This window comes from Quercus suber, unplaced genomic scaffold (genome assembly GCF_002906115.3).
Source record: "Quercus suber isolate HL8 unplaced genomic scaffold, Cork oak 2.0 scaffold_404, whole genome shotgun sequence".
Classification (NCBI taxonomy): domain Eukaryota; kingdom Viridiplantae; phylum Streptophyta; class Magnoliopsida; order Fagales; family Fagaceae; genus Quercus; species Quercus suber.
In genome coordinates, this window is record NW_027069855.1 from 317444 (window position 1) to 335866 (window position 18423).

General features: G+C 34.1%; 3 protein-coding genes across 4 annotated transcripts; 2 read left to right on the forward strand and 1 right to left on the reverse strand.

Annotated features, from left to right (window-relative positions):
- Nucleotides 1-626: 626 nt before the first annotated feature.
- On the reverse strand, nt 627-2153 carry LOC136062338 (uncharacterized). The gene has a single exon (XM_065761266.1). The coding sequence runs from the start codon at nt 2151-2153 to the stop codon at nt 627-629; it is 1527 nt and encodes a 508-aa protein (XP_065617338.1).
- A 2331-nt stretch (nt 2154-4484) lies between these two features.
- Nucleotides 4485-10257, forward strand: LOC112024219 (cysteine-rich receptor-like protein kinase 3). Of its 2 annotated transcripts, XM_065761273.1 has the most exons (8): nt 4485-4853; nt 6971-7524; nt 7972-8082; nt 8171-8310; nt 8391-8601; nt 8695-8929; nt 9515-9659; nt 9776-10257. In XM_065761273.1, the coding sequence occupies exons 1-8, from the start codon at nt 4639-4641 to the stop codon at nt 10157-10159; spliced, it is 1995 nt and encodes a 664-aa protein (XP_065617345.1). In that variant the 5' UTR covers nt 4485-4638; the 3' UTR covers nt 10160-10257. The 2 variants fall into 2 exon arrangements, with proteins under 2 accessions (XP_065617345.1, XP_065617344.1); XM_065761272.1 differs by lacking the exon at nt 4485-4853 and having other exon boundaries at nt 6978-7524.
- LOC136062341 (cysteine-rich receptor-like protein kinase 3) lies at nt 4968-6861 on the forward strand. Its single transcript, XM_065761274.1, has 3 exons — nt 4968-5213; nt 5799-5943; nt 6061-6861. The coding sequence occupies exons 1-3, from the start codon at nt 5074-5076 to the stop codon at nt 6442-6444; spliced, it is 669 nt and encodes a 222-aa protein (XP_065617346.1). The 5' UTR covers nt 4968-5073; the 3' UTR covers nt 6445-6861.
- Nucleotides 10258-18423: the final 8166 nt, after the last annotated feature.

Here is an 18423-nt window from a genome sequence, read left to right on the forward strand (position 1 = left end):
TTCCAGAGAATGCACCTCTCTTCACTCCTAGGACTGGCATAAATAGCAGAAAAAATCCAGGAGAGATTAGAGGCACACACCTTAACTTCCACATGAATTTCCTGCTCTGTTTTAGCTAGCTCTTTGATCTCCACCTTATCTTCATTCCACAACAACCACAATCCACCAGAGAAGCCAATCGTCTCTGTATGTATAGCACCATCAAAAGGAAGCTTGTTTGAAACTTCCTTGGCTCTACTCCCACCCAACTTAGTCTCCATAATTACAAAAATAGCCGGATCATGCCGCCGAGCTAACTCATGAATGTAAGTCTGAAAAGAGGGTTTTAAGGCTCCTTTGCTATTCCAAATCAAAAAATTCATTATTAAAACAAGAGAGATTGGAGGAAACCGTTCAATCAGATGGAGGGACTCCGTCCCCTCCTTCCGATACCATACCGTCAAACCCCAATTCTTCATAAACTGACCCATCTTTAGAGCAAGGACTAGTGATTTCTCAACAACGATAACCCCATTACCACCACACAAAAACTGACCTTGACCATTAGAACTGGAAATTAGGTTGGTAGACTCACCTAAAATCCCACTGTCATTGGCTGTCTTAGCATCAGTACTTGAAATTGAACCTCACCCATCCCCTAAGCATTGTTGCTCGGTCAAGTCGCTTAGGTCCTCATCAGCCACGTCTGAACGTTTTGGCTCACTAGAAGAAGCCGAGAAAGTAAAGGATAGATCAGCAGAGGCACGGTTTAGAGATGAGACATGGAAGGGAGGCAGAGAAGGAGATTTTGCAGAAGATAGCTCCCTCACTGAAGCTCGGTCAGAGTTAGATGGAAAGGATTGACTTAAACCCCTGTCAATGCCTTTTTTACCTTTAACAGAGGCCGGATATTTCCTTTGGGTTTGGGCTTGAGGAGACGAAATATTAAGAGGCCCAACACTAGCTTCGGCCCCCTTTGTCGGCCCAAAACCATCCACAGGACCCACTTTGGAACTATCTCTAGGAGTCCACACAGATTCGGTCCTCTTGGACTGGTTTCCAGCGCCATGCAAGCTCTCCTTACGTGTCATGCCCTGTGAAAAGGCTGGACCACTAGGCACCGTGTTCCTCAATTCTGAAAATTTTGGAGGTTGTTGGGGCGCAATGTTCTTGGCTGATTTGCTAGTACTCTCTGTACTGGCCAGCGTTTTTGTCCCTCGACGATTGTTTGTCCTTTTGCTCACTACCATCCACGGTCCGTACTGACCGTTTTCCTCCTTTGTCTCACACACATCTGCCATGGCGTGACTGGACTGAGCACCATGACCAGCATGAGCTTCGTGAGCTGATGCATCATGCCTAGGCAGCCCATCCTCATCCGACGCCACCTGCTCCTTCCCCTTGCGAATGGTGTACAGGCAAGTTTCCCTTCTGTGCCCAAGCCTTCCATAGGAAAAGCAGAGGCTTTGAATGCCCTCATAACTCACAACTTGCTCAAAATGCCCAATCAGGATGGTGTTTACCAGAGGTTTGTTTATATCAATTTGAACGCACAGTCTAGCGTATTTGCCACGAGCCTCCATTGCCGTATGAGAGTCAATCCTCAGAACCTTTCCGATGGATTCTCCTAACTCCTTAAGTACCTCTGCTTCGTAAAGCTCGATGGGAAGTTCATAGAGGCGTATCCACACTGCAATCAGTGAGACATTCGCCGTTGAAGGCTTGAAGAAAGGCTCCCATGGCCTTATAGATAAAAACTGACCACCAATGAACCATGGGCCCTTCATTAAAACATTGTCAAGATCCTCCTTGGAAAAGAATCTAACCAGAAAAAACCCAAAACTAAGATCAACACAATCCATTCTACTCGTCGGCCTCCACATTTGGTTCAACTTAGTCCGCATGTAAAGAAGGCTATTAGTTCTACCAACAAGCTTGACTATAATAGATTTAGACCAGGGCCCTCTGATGCGCCGCTTGGTTTCCTTTGTCAGCTTAACAGAGACCCAACCTTCCCTCAGTTGCCCGTTGTCCTCCCCATCTTCAGCATCAGAAACATCGTCTTCCTCCATAAGGTTCTCAAAATCAAAAGCTTCCACAAAAGCCCCTGGCATTTCACCCACAAGCTTCTCCTTGAAAGAGGCTCTAGCAAAGGCTTGAAGAAAGGCTCCCATTTTTGCTATTATTCATAAGCTCTACTAAAATTTTTGGCACTATTTATATGTCTACTTTACTATTTCAACTAACTTTTATTTTTATATACATTACTTTCAAAAATAATTTTTCAGTTTTAGCAAAATAAGCGGTATCTAAACACACTTAAGTAAAAAGAATTGAAGAAATCTCACAGGATGATGATAGAGATCCATTTGAGAGTGGAGTAGACAAAATCTAGGTCAGCAGGTTCGAAAGAGTTATTGACGAAGCACACGACGCGAGAGAATGAGTCCTTCTCTCTCGGGCCATTGGTGGTGGAAGCCAAGCATTGCAGAGCATAGTTCTCAGAACCGGACCGGACCGGAAGGTCGGACCGTGAAAACCGTGAACCGTGATGAAAACCGGTTTTTTAAGCATAAAGAACCAGGCATATGTGGCAATTCCGTGAACCCCTAAAACCGGGGTTGGACCGTACGAACCGGTCAAGAACCGTATGGTCCAACCCTTTAACAATTTTTTTTTTTTTCATAAAAAAAACTTAACACAATTTTATTCTAGTTAATTAAATTATCCATCTCTTACAAAGAATAAAAAAAAATTATAATTAAAATCCTTTAAAGATATTCAACTTTACTTCAAAAATTAATCATAAATTTTAATATTTTCATGGTTATTATTTTATTTTATTAACTTTCTTATTTAATTATTAAATATATGCTTAAAATCATTAAATTTCCCTCACATATATAGATATATTAGTCAATTTTGCTAGTTTTATAAATTTAGTACCTATATTTAGGTTTTAATTAATTATTAAATTAATTATGACGTCATCGCGGTTTGACCCCGGTTCGACCTCGGTTCAACCTCAAAAACCTTGAACCTCTCCCTTTTACGGTTCAATGAACGGTCCGGGTATGAAAACCTTATTGCAGAGACGGTTAGTATCTTGAAGTAAAAGAAGAAACTTTATTCATTGAAAATAATGGCATTATTTGCTGCCACTTTATTTCAATGTCATAAATCAATGCCCTTAGGCGTCTACTAATATTTCTAATAAAGTTAAGGGTCGACGATGAACAGACCCTATTTTACATTTTTACTTGACCCATGGGCAGAAAATCAGCCCAACCCCAGGTGAACAAGTGGGCTACCATGCCAGGCCTTGAGCTTGGACTTTGTACTTATTTAAGTCATAGATGATGCCTCCACTGAGTACGCGTTTTAAGGTTTCGCTTTCAGGGATTCTCTGCTGTCTAAACACCAACCTTCAGATTTTAGTTTAGCTGTGGCCTGGGGGGGAAGGATGGTTGTTGGGTTAGGTTTATTCTAGAAAATGATATTTTGACATCATTTTTAGTATTTTAAATTGCATGGTACACTCACCTCGATGGACACTAAAATAGTAAAATATTTATTAAAAAAAACACAGCAATCTTTTTCAAAGCTAAAAAAATTGGTAACATTCAACAAAGAGAAAGCTAAATTGGAAACGAGATCGGTCTCCTTTGTCTTTCATTCATATTGCCAAAAGCATTACCAATATTAAAATTAAAAATTGCTCACGCGTTTTAAAGGTGGCCCTCCACCTTTGTCCCTTCATCGTGACCATACTGTTTCTGTATCGCTCCCCGTAGAAACTACGTCAGGACTAATCGTGGCCCACTTGTTTCTTTAAAATGGGAACCTATCTTCCGCATTCCCATTTGACCGTTGAAAAAAATAAAATAAAATAAAATACCCCAACTCTTTTGATGTTAAGAGAGATTGATACGTCTCTTATTGTGTCGGATTCGCTATGACGCGGATATGTGCATAAAATTAGATATATATCTGAATTATAGCGTGTTTAGCTTTATTTATTTATTTATTTATGTTTTCTTTGCATGACGAATTTTATCTAATTTTTAAGTTTTGTGTGAAGTAAATTATTAAGTGTAAAATTAGATTTTAATTGAATTTTTTTTTAAAAAAAAATTAGAGTCCAATTTTACATTATATGTCCATCTAATTTTTTTAAATTTTTTCTAATAAAGAAATTATTAAGTATAAAAACCGAAAAATATAAATTCAATAAAATTTTATAAAACAAGTATAATTTAAATCTAATAATTTTAATTGTTTTACCACAGGTTACACGCTGATTTATTTTAAGTACCGTGAATTTCGGTATTTTTTATTATTATTTTATTTTATCACCTAGAAGCACCCAAAGAAACACCACAGCAATACCGTCTGCATTAGGAGGTGTTTGGTTTGTGTTCTCAAATAATCATTTTCAATTTTTAAACAATAATATATATATTTTCAGATACTTTTTTACTACAAATATTTTTAAACAACAAATTTCAATTTTTAGATGTGCTTAGCTTCTTAGCGCTATAGTCAAATATTTTGTGCAAGTAAACAAAGACATTGTGTCTTGCATCCCAACTAACTGGGTTAAGTTTTCTAAGATCTTTCATTCAAGGTCTGTACATCTTTTCTTTGTATCGATCTTCAATGTCTAATTCACTCTTCCTCTTAATCCTATTCTTATGTTTGTTTGTAAATCCTTGTCTTTCCGACCCAAGAGCCACAGAGGCTGCTCTCATATGCACCAACAAAACCTCCCCAATGCCACAGCGCCAAACCTTCGTAAACAACTTCTTGGCGGCCATGGAAACAGTGACCCCTTTGATTGCCACACAAAGATACGCAGCTGTTGTGAACGGGACTGGTAATATAAGCCTCATGATATACTTTTCTGGTTGTAATTTAATCTTGAATTACTATTTATGTAAGAATAAAACCCTTTCTCATTTAATTTATGTACTTACAAGTGTCTCCTCATTTGGTTCAGCGAAAAGGAAGCTTCAGCTGCTAAAATGGGAGGTGAGGTATAAGATCATATTAGGTACGGCTGAGGGCTTGGCCTATCTCCACGAGGAATTAGAAATGAGAATCATTCATAGAGACATTAAATTAAGCAATATACTGCTTGAAGAGGACTTCACGGCAAAGATTGCAGATTTTGGACTTGCTAGATTGTTTCCAGAAGATAAGACACACATCAGCACTGGCATTGCTGGCACACTGTAAGTGCAAGACCATCTTTTGTTTTCTTTCTTGGTCCAGAATAGCCTTTATCATTCCTGTGTTTAATGTCCTCTTCATGTGGGAAAATTTCTTGCGTCTTGGTCCTTCATGGTTTATCCTAATTATTTCTTTTTGTAACGTGAACAGATGTTTCATCATTACATTATATATGCAATTCAGGCAATGCCATGCTTGTCTCTATGCATTTTAAAGGATATTAAGATGAACACCTCCAATCAGTGTTTGTTAACTACTCTCTTGGTGCCATTGTTACGAAGTGTTTCATATAATGTATTGATTCAAGGGAAGGTTGATCCAAAGTTGATATTCTCATTATAAACATGTAATTGTTCATTTGTTATATAATTATATGTTAGGTACATGCTAAGAAAGCATTAGTTTTTCTAGGATCAAATTTTTAGTATTATCACCATAGGGAAAAAACAATATTAGTAAAGTATCAATTCCTCTTCCTTTTGTTCCATTCACAGATTGACATTCCACCCTTATTTGCAGAATACAGTGTAATATCTCTGCTTACATATACATCTCTTATCTGACATTAACCATATTTGCAACTGTAGAGGATACATGGCCCCAGAGTATGTTATTCGTGGCATATTGACTGAGAAAGCAGACGTTTACAGTTTTGGTGTTCTTGTAATTGAAGTTGTATCTGGAAAGAGGAACAATAACTTCTCTCAATATTCATATTCCATCCTACAAATGGTAAATCTTTTTTCCTTCGGCATTTCTGCTAATTTAGGCTTTGATGACAAATAATCCTCCTCTAATTTCATGCCAGGAAACCTAACAAAGCTTTCTTACTTTTTATCTTTTTTAAAGGTCTGGAACCTTTATGGAATAGGTAGGGTATGTGAAGCTGTTGATCCAGCCTTAGAGGGTCAGTTCCAAGAAGAGGAGGCATCTCGATTACTTCAAATTGGGCTACTATGTGTACAAGCCTCTGCAGAGCTGCGGCCATCAATGTCAACGGTAGTGAAAATGTTATCTGATAATCATGAAATTCCTCAGCCAACACATCCACCGTTTCTCAATTCCAGTAGTGCAGAAATCAGTCAACCTAGACCATCTAGAACATACAATTCTCAGCCTGAGTCCTACACTCACTCTTTAGGTAGACCATCTAGAACATACAATTCTCAACCTGAGTCCTACACTCACTCTTCAGGGAACAACTCAACAGAAAGTGGGATTAAGCCTAGATGAACACTTAACCTTCTTAAACATTTTTTACATTATTCCCTTGCTTTAAATTCTTTCATTCGATCCATTCCACTGGGTTTGGCTGTTGCCAACTTGAAGGTTCTCTGCTTCCAGGATTTTCTATCCCAAGTTTTTGCTACTTGATTTGGTAGCACATTGGAGTTTGTTTGCTCAAAGATACTACATTACAAGCTGAAATGGTTTGAGTGACTCATGGAGCTGTTTGTAATAGTCCTTGGTGGCCCTTGTGAATATCATAGGATACAAAGTTATGTACCACTCCAGCCTGCACTGACCATCTGCTAAAATACTAAGTTAGAATTAGAATCTTGTATAGTTTCACGATGTTTTGACAATTTGGATAGAGCTGAATGCCTTCCGTAAACTCCAAGTAAAGCTGCTTACTAGAACTCTTTAACATAGGATATGTATTACATTGCACAAGGATTTTTTTTTTTTTTTTTAGATAGATGCACAAGGAAATTTTATGGTTATAATTTTTGCACTCATTTTTTTTTTTTTTTTTTTGNGGTAATACCACAGTTTATGCTTTTGGTGAGTGCATGAAAGATCTAACTAAGATAGACTGTGATCTTTGCATTGCTCAGTGCAAGACTCAGATCCTCAGGTGTTTACCATTTCAAAGAGCCACTCGTGGCGGCAGGCTTTTCTATGATGGGTGTTACCTAAGGTACGATGATTACTATTTCTTCAATGAGTCTTTGAGTGTGCAAGACAAGACCGTGTGTGGAGCCCAAGAGTTTGCTGGGAATGGTACTGTTTTTAGCGCTAATGTTAACCAGTTGGTGACGAATCTAAGCGTGGAAGCGCCTAAGTTTGATGGATTTTCTGTGGGGTCTGTGAACAATGGAAATGTCACTGTTTATGGATTGGCTCAGTGTTGGGAATTTGTGAATGGTACTGCTTGTGAGGACTGCTTGGCCAATGCGGTTTCTAACATTAGTTCATGTACTCCAAAACAAGAAGGAAGGGTCTTGAACACTGGTTGCTATTTGAGGTATTCAACAGAAAAGTTCTATTACAATTCGACTCAGCCTCAGCCTTTTAGAAACAATAATCAAGGTGAGTTTGGTTCCAGTGATTTTTTTCATTTCTTGTTCTGTCATCGAATCAAATGGGATATTAATGTTTACCGTCCTTCTTAGTCGTTTATAAATTTCAATTAAGATTCTATTCCATTTCCACTGCGGCACAAAGTGACTAAAAAGTGGGATTTGAATTAGCCCATATTGTCTAATTTTATGCCATCAAAGGATAAATTGTGATACTTTCTTTCTGGTCCAATTCTAAATTTTCCATTTTGGGTCAGATTCACCAATTGTAAATTGGATAGTATATTACTTCTTCATTAGAGTTAACATTAACATCTTTTAAAAGGAGTGTTAAGAGTAAAAATTCTTCATAGTACTAAAAATCTCAGTAACATTAATTAGATAATTTGGTGTGCTAATTGCTTGACTTCTATTTTGATTAATGATGGTCATGGAGTAACATGCTAATCTATGTCAGAAAGCAAGTTAGCTATAGCTTTGGCTGCAACATCATCTGCTTTGGCTCTTTTGCTGGTTATTGCAACGGTTGTCTTCATTGTGAGGAAGAATATACTAAAGAGGAGGGGAGGTACCTATTTTGATATCTGAGATTTTGAAAGACTTTGTCCGGACTCTGGAATTAATATATAGCTTACTTGATCTGGCATTTGTTTCAGAGAGAGAGCAACTAGGCCCTTTGTTGGCCACTGTGAACAACTCCAAACTCAATTATTCGTACGAAGTTCTTGAAAGGGCCACAAATTACTTTCACCATTCCAAGAAACTGGGTCAAGGAGGATCTGGTTCTGTTTACAAGGTAATTTTAGGTCTACTTTTTTGAGACTTTTTATTTTTGCAAATGAAATTAACTAGGTACATTTCTTTGTGTCAATATAGGGAGTTTTGCCAGATGGGAAGGTTGTTGCCATTAAGAGGCTTTTCTTCAATACCAGACAATGGGTGGATCATTTCTTCAATGAAGTCAATTTGATCAGCGACATCCATCACAAAAATCTTGTAAAGTTGTTGGGATGCAGTATTGCAGGCCCTGAAAGCCTTCTTGTTTATGAATATGTGCCAAATCAAAGCCTCCATGATTACTTTTCTGGTTGTAATTTAATCTTGAATTACTATTTATGTAAGAATAAAACCCTTTCTCATTTAATTTATGTACTTACAAGTGTCTCCTCATTTGGTTCAGCGAAAAGGAAGCTTCAGCTGCTAAAATGGGAGGTGAGGTATAAGATCATATTAGGTACGGCTGAGGGCTTGGCCTATCTCCACGAGGAATTAGAAATGAGAATCATTCATAGAGACATTAAATTAAGCAATATACTGCTTGAAGAGGACTTCACGGCAAAGATTGCAGATTTTGGACTTGCTAGATTGTTTCCAGAAGATAAGACACACATCAGCACTGGCATTGCTGGCACACTGTAAGTGCAAGACCATCTTTTGTTTTCTTTCTTGGTCCAGAATAGCCTTTATCATTCCTGTGTTTAATGTCCTCTTCATGTGGGAAAATTTCTTGCGTCTTGGTCCTTCATGGTTTATCCTAATTATTTCTTTTTGTAACGTGAACAGATGTTTCATCATTACATTATATATGCAATTCAGGCAATGCCATGCTTGTCTCTATGCATTTTAAAGGATATTAAGATGAACACCTCCAATCAGTGTTTGTTAACTACTCTCTTGGTGCCATTGTTACGAAGTGTTTCATATAATGTATTGATTCAAGGGAAGGTTGATCCAAAGTTGATATTCTCATTATAAACATGTAATTGTTCATTTGTTATATAATTATATGTTAGGTACATGCTAAGAAAGCATTAGTTTTTCTAGGATCAAATTTTTAGTATTATCACCATAGGGAAAAAACAATATTAGTAAAGTATCAATTCCTCTTCCTTTTGTTCCATTCACAGATTGACATTCCACCCTTATTTGCAGAATACAGTGTAATATCTCTGCTTACATATACATCTCTTATCTGACATTAACCATATTTGCAACTGTAGAGGATACATGGCCCCAGAGTATGTTATTCGTGGCATATTGACTGAGAAAGCAGACGTTTACAGTTTTGGTGTTCTTGTAATTGAAGTTGTATCTGGAAAGAGGAACAATAACTTCTCTCAATATTCATATTCCATCCTACAAATGGTAAATCTTTTTCCTTCGGCATTTCTGCTAATTTAGGCTTTGATGACAAATAATCCTCCTCTAATTTCATGCCAGGAAACCTAACAAAGCTTTCTTACTTTTTATCTTTTTTAAAGGTCTGGAACCTTTATGGAATAGGTAGGGTATGTGAAGCTGTTGATCCAGCCTTAGAGGGTCAGTTCCAAGAAGAGGAGGCATCTCGATTACTTCAAATTGGGCTACTATGTGTACAAGCCTCTGCAGAGCTGCGGCCATCAATGTCAACGGTAGTGAAAATGTTATCTGATAATCATGAAATTCCTCAGCCAACACATCCACCGTTTCTCAATTCCAGTAGTGCAGAAATCAGTCAACCTAGACCATCTAGAACATACAATTCTCAGCCTGAGTCCTACACTCACTCTTTAGGTAGACCATCTAGAACATACAATTCTCAACCTGAGTCCTACACTCACTCTTCAGGGAACAACTCAACAGAAAGTGGGATTAAGCCTAGATGAACACTTAACCTTCTTAAACATTTTTTACATTATTCCCTTGCTTTAAATTCTTTCATTCGATCCATTCCACTGGGTTTGGCTGTTGCCAACTTGAAGGTTCTCTGTTTTTTTTTTTTTTTTTTTGAGAGAGTTTTAATCTATAGCATCCACTCTTGATGATAGCTCTTTATTATCGCACTAAAACACCAATTAATTTTTGATGTAGACGGATATTGAACTCTAGATATCTTATTTAACCATTAAAGATTTACTAATTGAGCTAATTAGAACCCATATTTTACACTAATACTCGTTTTTCCACAAATCACAATTGTAATAGTAATGACTAATAAACTTATTTCTAAAATGTATTTTACTAAAATTTACCTAAAATGCGTAATATTGTCATTTTTAGTATCCCCAGACTCATTTTCACTAGAGATGCATAGTGTAAGTGTGATGCCCAAAATATTATTTTAGAGCTATTTTTGCCGTTTCTGACGATTGCTCTTTATTTTCAAACCAAAACTCCAATTGATTTTTTAATGTAGGAGGGAATCGAACCCTAAATTTCTTATTCAACGGCAAAAGACTTTACCAATTAAGTTAACTAAAACCCACGTGTGATGCCCCAAATTGATATATAATTGGTTGAGTATGTGTTTTACAGGTGTGTATTGAGTCTTACATTTGGCACATATTTAGTTGATATGAAATTTATAAATAATTAGTTGCAGACCCATGCGATGCGTAGGAGTAAATGATTATTTTTTAATTGTAATATAATTTATAATTTGATCTCTAAAATGTTTTGAAGATAATTTGTTCTCTCTAAAAATTAAACAATTGCTATTCGGTCCAATTAGATTTACTTTGGTCCCATTCGGTCCAAATAGGTCTACTTCAATCTACTTCGGTCCAATTTAGTCCATTTGGTCAATTTCAATCCATTTTGGACTAATTAGACCTTAAATTGATTCTTTTTATAGGATGCCTTTTCAAATTTCAATTTTTCTTAATTTTTGGGTTGAAAAGTATGAGATTTTATTGTGTTTGGGCTAAACACTTTAATTTTGGATTAAAAAATACAAATAAAATAGACATAAGAAATTAGAAAAATAAGCCCTAAAAAATGCAATAAAAATTATAAATATTCAAAAGTCTTATTTGGTCCACTTAGGTCCCACTTAATCCACTCTATCCACTTTGGTTCTATTTGGTCCACATTGGTCTTATTCAATCTATTTTGTTGAATTTTTTTTTTTTTTTTTTTTTTTTTTTTTTTTTTTTTTTTTTTTTTTTTTTTTTTTTTTTTTTTTTTTTTTTTTTTTTTTTTTTCATTTAACATTGGATTGCTAAGAATTTCGTTAGTTGCCCAGTTTCAAAACAAAGTGGAAAAGTAGCATCTCGAGTTTTGGGTAAAAATCGAGTTTTCTAATACTCGAGATCCCGAGCTACAAACGTCTGACATGGACTTTTTTCCACGTGGAGCCACATTGAAATTGAGTTTCTAAAACTTGATTTGTGATCATATTTCACCACTTAAGCGTCCAGACTCCAGAACACTCTCACACCCAAACATACAAACCCCAACCTGAGACAAGCGCAGACATCGGCTATAGAAAACCCATCGACAAACCCTCACTCTACCGGAGACAAGCGCATCTCATCGACAGCGTAAAACCCATCAGTGGCAAAAAACCCATCAACAGTAGAAAACTCTCATCTCCTCTCATTGGCAACCTCTCACTCAAAACCTCACTCAGCTCTCTAACTGTCTCACACTGAGGTTAACTCTCTCCTATCTATTATCACTACTCCCATTTATTTATTATCAAACCACATCAATCCACTGGAAATTTTGTTTTTCCCTCATTTCCACATAACCCCAAACCAGATACACTTAGAGTTTTATTCCGATAGAAATCGAGTCTTGAAGACTCGAGATCAATGGCATTTCCCGAAAAAAATCTAGTCTTGAAGACTCGGTTTTGCTTTGTAGAACTCGAGTCTTTAAGACTCGAGATCTATGTGGCATAATAGCGCATATAGTGTCCAACTCAACAAGTAGGAAGCGAGTTTTTAAGCCTCGAGTTTTATACAGAACTCGAGTTTCTAAAACTCAAGATGCTAGTTTGCAATTATATTTCAACTGCGTGGTAACTTACCATATTTTATACCCTTACTCTGCTAGTCTGCAAAATCCCTCTTGTTTTGTCCACTTCGGAGAGTGCTCAAGATAATAGCCTTCTTTGTGAGAGTTTTGTAAAAGGCCGTAGCCCTATTTGTGGGAGTTGTACAAGGCCGTAGCCTTTGTTTTTTAGAGTTCTAAACAAGGTAGCAGCTTGATTTTTCTTTGTTTGTGAGTTCGAAGTTGTGTCTAATAAATATTCATTCCTCTCTTTCTTGTGAGTGTTTATTTTGTTATTCTTCCTATTAAGGCTTTGCAAAGCCAACAAATTGGTATCAAAGCTTTTGCTATTCCAACAACTCCAAGTGCTATTGGTTTTTATAGGGCTCATGATCTCAAACCCACTACATTAGTTGTTTTTATTTGGCATCACCGCCTTCTTCGACTAGTACTTCAGACATTGCCTTTGTTCCTAACCTGCAAGCCCGCTCTACATCACTTTATCCGGTTGTCAGTGCACCTAGTGTTCAAGCTCCTCACCCTGAGAGTCATGTCATCATTACTCTTCAGCTTGTAGGGGAGTAATAAGGCATTAGTTGTTTGCTCTACGTCACAACTTTTTATATTTTTCAATAAAAGTTGTGTTAAATTTTTTTTTAAATAGTTTATTAAGAATTGTATTAAAGACACGCCGTATTAATAGAACCCAACAACTAAAATGAACAATGCATGAAAAATTAATGGAGTTCTTAATGGTCAACTACAAATTAAATTGTAAGTCAAAGAAGCTTCTTAAGCTATCATTTTCGTTCAAATCTCACCACACCACTATAGATTCAAACCAACGAATAACAAGTATGGGCCATATGCTCTCATTTTATACTACTCTAGTATTTATTAATCTTCATGATATGGACTCAAGCCAAGTTTTAGCTAGAAATTTTCAATGCACTAAAAAAAATATTTATCTACATCTAAAGTCATGTCCAATTGTGGGTTTTAGTTAGCCTAATTAGTAAAGTTTTTAATGGTTAAATAAGAGATCTAGAGTTTAATGCGGACATCATAAGTTAAAACTCTCTTAAAAAAAAGTTATGTCCAATTTAAAATCAAGCATGATTGAACAACAAACTCAAGTCAATTATATTGCAGTGGAGATATATTTCAGACTCTTGATACATACAAACTACTGTCTCAAAATTGAGATAGTGACTTAAAATAAATTATAAATACATTAAAATATTCACGTTTTTTTTTTTTTTTGGAATGCAAAATATTCACATTTAAATGGTGTGATAGGTTAAGTAATACTTAAAAAAAAACAAAGCTCTAATTATAGCTCCTAAAAGGATTAATATCTTGCTCAAAAAACTAAATACTACAACTATAATTAATACTACCTGTTACAGCTTTGATTATCTATTTATAGTTTATTTTGTGCAAAGGTAGTTGTGGGATTATATTTAATATTTGAAAAAAAAAAACATTAATTTTTTGTACTGGCACATTTCACTCAGCTGATTTCTTTGAGAAATGATATGTTTATAACATTTTTACAACAAATCCTAAGTGGCAGATTGTTTCTTGTTGTTATTGTTGGGGCAAAAAAGTAATCTTAGTGTTAGTTTCAAATTTGAACCAATAACAATTAACCACCTGTGATTTGTTGTAAAAATGTTGTAGACGTAGCGTCTCTCGATTTCTTTTGGTACACTTTAAAATTCAATTACCATGTTGACGCAATTTTTTGGGGTTTGTAACTCTCTTGCTCTTCAGGGACAATTTTTGTTGGGTTTGATTTTTGGTGGATACTAGTGGAAAGAAGAAAATGCTAATACATAAAGAGAAAATTATTTTTGTCCTGAGAAATATAGAGTATGAGTGTGTAATTTCCAAGAGATTGAAAAAAAAAAAAAGAAGAATTAGCAGATTGAGATTTTTTTTAAATAATTTTTTTTCTATTTCTTTGAAATTAAGGAATAAAAATTTATTTTGTTTTAAAATTTTATTTCATGATGTGATTTTTTTTTTGTATCATGGTACTATGACTTTTCTATTTATTATTTTATTAGCCACATGTGTGCCAGGTGAGTATTCCATTAACTATGTCAACTTTCCATCATTGAGATGATGACACTAACCGAGATAAAATGTTGTTGAAAAACTCCAGAACCAAAACAACATTTTTACAACAAATTATAAACGGTTAGTTGTTATTGATTCAAATTTGAACATAACACTAAGATTACTTTTTTGTCCCAAAAATAACAACCAATAACAATCTGCCACATTGGATTTGTTATAAAAATATTATAAAAATATTGTGGACATATCATTTTTCCCAAACAAAAGTACTTCCAAAATATAGGGTCAAAAAGGCTTTTTGCCTATTAATTATAAATATCCTCTCCATCTAAAATTATGTTTATTTTGTTAATTTTATGGTTTATATATATATATTGTGAATCTAACAACATTTAGATTGCCACATCATTCCTCTCAATTTCACTTGAAATAAAAAGAATTCATTTTATGATTGAGATTTTATTTCCAATATTTGACAATTCACAAACTATCACGTTTAAATTTTTTTTAAGATGTGGCAAAAGATTCACCTTAATATTTGTAACTAGTTGGAAATCCATGTTATGCACAAGAAATTTAACATAATATGATTTTTCCTCCCTTTTTATTATTTTTTTAATATTAAATTTGATCATTGTGGTATTTAATAAGACATTTATTATGATTGCATTGGTATGTATAACTATATATTCTATTGTTTAAAGAAAATATCACCTGTCACTATTTCTTTTTCTCTTTACAAGAATTAACTTGAATAATGTTTAAAATTGTAAAATTCCAAAATTTTATTTGACATAATATTATGATATCGACCAAAAAATCAAATTGCTTCGATTCTATATAATTGTAGATTCGGGATTATAGATATTATTATAATCCAAGCCCCAATAAAATTAAAGTTGGACAAATTTTACTTGACCCATGAGAATATGGGATGGAGAACCAAGTTTTGCGGGCTGTTGATTAGTTAACGAGCTGCCGAATAGATGTTCATGGCAGAAAATCAGCCCACGACCCAATGTACCGGGTTAGTGGACTATTCGCAGACCTCAATAGTATTGAATTGGGCTTGGGCTTGGGCTTGAGCTTGGGCTTTGTACTTACACTTGTGTAAAGTCACAAAAGATGCCTCCACAAACTTAGTATGCGTTTTAAAGATTTCGCTTTCAGGATTCTTTGCAGTTTAAATACTAACCTCCTCCCAAGTTTTGTTTAGCTGTGGGGGTTGTGGTAGGTTATACCGTTAAAGTAATAGAAAATGATATTTTGACTTAATTTTTATATATGAGTATTTCAGCCTATGCTGCTAAGCATCTCTAAATTGCATGGAACTCACCTCGATTGATACTCAAGTAGTTAAATACTAGTTAAAGGCTTGTGTGTTGCGCGATTTTATCATAAAATTATAGAACATAAAATTATAGAATATATTCAATATATATTCTATATAATAAACAATAACAAAATAAATAATTATTATAATAACAAAATGAATAAATTGTATTGGTATAATAACTATCAAATATAAAATAATAACACCTTTTATCATATACTTATTAAATATATATTTTATCTGATAAACAATAATGAAATAAATAATTATTATAATAATAAAAGGAATAAATTGTATTTTTATAAAAACTATCAAATATAAAATGATAACACCTACATAAAAAAGTATTGTTTTGAAACATACCAATTGTGTTCTAATGAGAATTTTGTATCCTTGGGAGATTGTTGAATACCTCTTTGTACACTATATTTTTAGTGTATCCTTGTTCTTATTTGTTATTGTTCTTCATTAGAAAATTTAATGATTGATTAAAATCATGTCAAACCATATTTAATGATTGATAAAAGAAATTAAAAAAAAAAAAAAAAAACACTAATGAACTTATTGCCTTCTTTTATAGGTCAAAGTGTACAACTCTTAATAGTTAGCCAAAACTATTTCAATCAAAAAAAAAAAATCAAATTGTTATGAACAATTTATCATCAAATTTATAACAAGACATACTTAATAATAAGCTAAAAAAGAAGATTGTTCTCTAAATCAAATTGAGAGGATGAAAGCAACATGTCACCATTGGAACCCATGTCATAAGACACAAAATTTTTAAAAATCATGTCTAAGCATATTTAATGTGATTCATTCTCAAACCATAATCATATAAATTGGATAAAACTTAAGCATTAGATTAAACAAAAGACAAAAAATACACAAACGTATTCAATTTATGCAANCAACAACTTTCATTATTGACTATTGAGATAATGACACTGTCCAAGATGAAATGTTGTCGAAAAGCTCAAGGAACAAAAAATACTCCCAAAATATAGGGCCAAAAAGATGTTTTGCCTTTTAATTATAAATATCCTTTCCAATTAAAATTAGGCGAAACTACAAGAAATTATTATTTATATCTAGAGAACTGTTGATGTGGTCCTTCTTGATCAATGAGATAATGTCATCTATATAAATGTATGTGTGAGATTTCTAACCAGCACAAGGAATAAAAAAAAAGTTGCGGCAGATTTTTTTTTTAAAAGAACTAAAAATTCTTTTTTTGTTCTATTTTTTTAAATTGAGGATTTCGGATTTTTTTTTTTTATGTATTTATTTTATGGTGTGATATGATTTTTGTTTGACACTAATATGACTTTTTTTTATAGCAATTAGATTTTTGATTTATTATTTTATTAGCTACATGTGTGCCAGTGAGCATTCCATCAATCATATCAACAACTTTCATTATTGAGATGATGACACCATCCAAGATGAAATGTTGTCAAAAAGCTCAAGGAACAAAAAATACTCCCAAAATATAGGGCCAAAAAGATGTTTTGCCTATTAATTATAAATATCCTCTCCATTTAAAATTAGGTGAAACTATGATAAATTATTATTTATATTGGGAGGATTGCTGATGTGGTCCTTCTTCATCAATAAGATGATGCCATCTATATAAATGTATGTGTGAGATTCCTAATCAGCACAAGGAATTAAAAAAAAAAAAAAAGTTGTGGCAGATTTTTTTAAAAGAACTAAAAATTATTTTTTTGTTCTATTTTTTAAAATTGAGGAATACTTTTTTTTTTTATGTATTTATTTTATGGTGTGATATGATTTTTGTTTGATGCTGATATGACTTTTTTCATAGCAATTAGATTTTTTAGTTATTATTTTATCAGCTACATGTGTGCTAGCGAGCATTCCATCAATCATATCAACAACTTTCATTATTGAGATGATGACACTGTCCAAGATGAAATGTTGTCGAAAAGCTCAAGGAACAAAAAATACTCCCAAAATATAGGGCCAAAAAGATGTTTTGCCTATTAATTATAAATATCCTCTCCATTTAAAATTAGGCGAAACTACAAGAAATAATTATTTATATAGGGAGGACTGTTGATGTGGTCCTTCTTGATCAATGAGATGATGTCATCTATATAAATGTATGTATGAGATTCCTAATCAACACAAGGAATAAAAAATAAAAATTACTAAATAATATCACATTTGCATAAATAACAGCATTTTATTAGTTAGGAATCTAAGGAAGACCAGATTAGCAGTTCTCCTGGTGGACCGAATAATTTCTCATTGTTAGTCCCTAAAATTTACCTACTGAGGGCTTTGAGTTCTTGAAGTTTGAAATGAGCACTATTGGTCTCTTGAATTTAAAAAATAAGCTTTATTGGTCCCTCATTTTGACTTTTGTTAGTTTTCTTGCTTATGTATCCAACAAAACAGTGACATGGCATTAAAAAATTACACATAAGCCAACTCAACTTTTAAAACTCCAACTCAACAAATCTACCAATATTACAATTTTTGCCTCTACCCTCCATTACCCCTTCCTAGTTCCTATACATCGTCCAAGGCCGGAACGACCAGGTCTGTGATCTTGGATTTCTCCAATGCCATTGACCTATTTTAAAGCAAAACATTTTATTTCTACCCTTTTACGAAACACTCAGCCATAAGTGTGAAGTCTAGGCATTAGATACCATGCTCATAACTAACCATAGAATGCAAATCTTCAAAATAAATTATCAAAGTATG

Bases quoted from the DNA above. Each gene is read 5' to 3' on its own strand.
- LOC136062338 (XM_065761266.1), bottom strand. From the start codon at position 2,153: ATGGGAGCCTTTCTTCAAGCCTTTGCTAGAGCCTCTTTCAAGGAGAAG.
- LOC136062341 (XM_065761274.1), top strand. From the start codon at position 5,074: ATGAGAATCATTCATAGAGACATTAAATTAAGCAATATACTGCTTGAA. The intron at 5,214-5,798 runs GTAAGTGCAAGA...TTGCAACTGTAG, and splicing joins ACTGGCATTGCTGGCACACT to AGGATACATGGCCCCAGAGT. The intron at 5,944-6,060 runs GTAAATCTTTTT...TCTTTTTTAAAG, and splicing joins CATATTCCATCCTACAAATG to GTCTGGAACCTTTATGGAAT.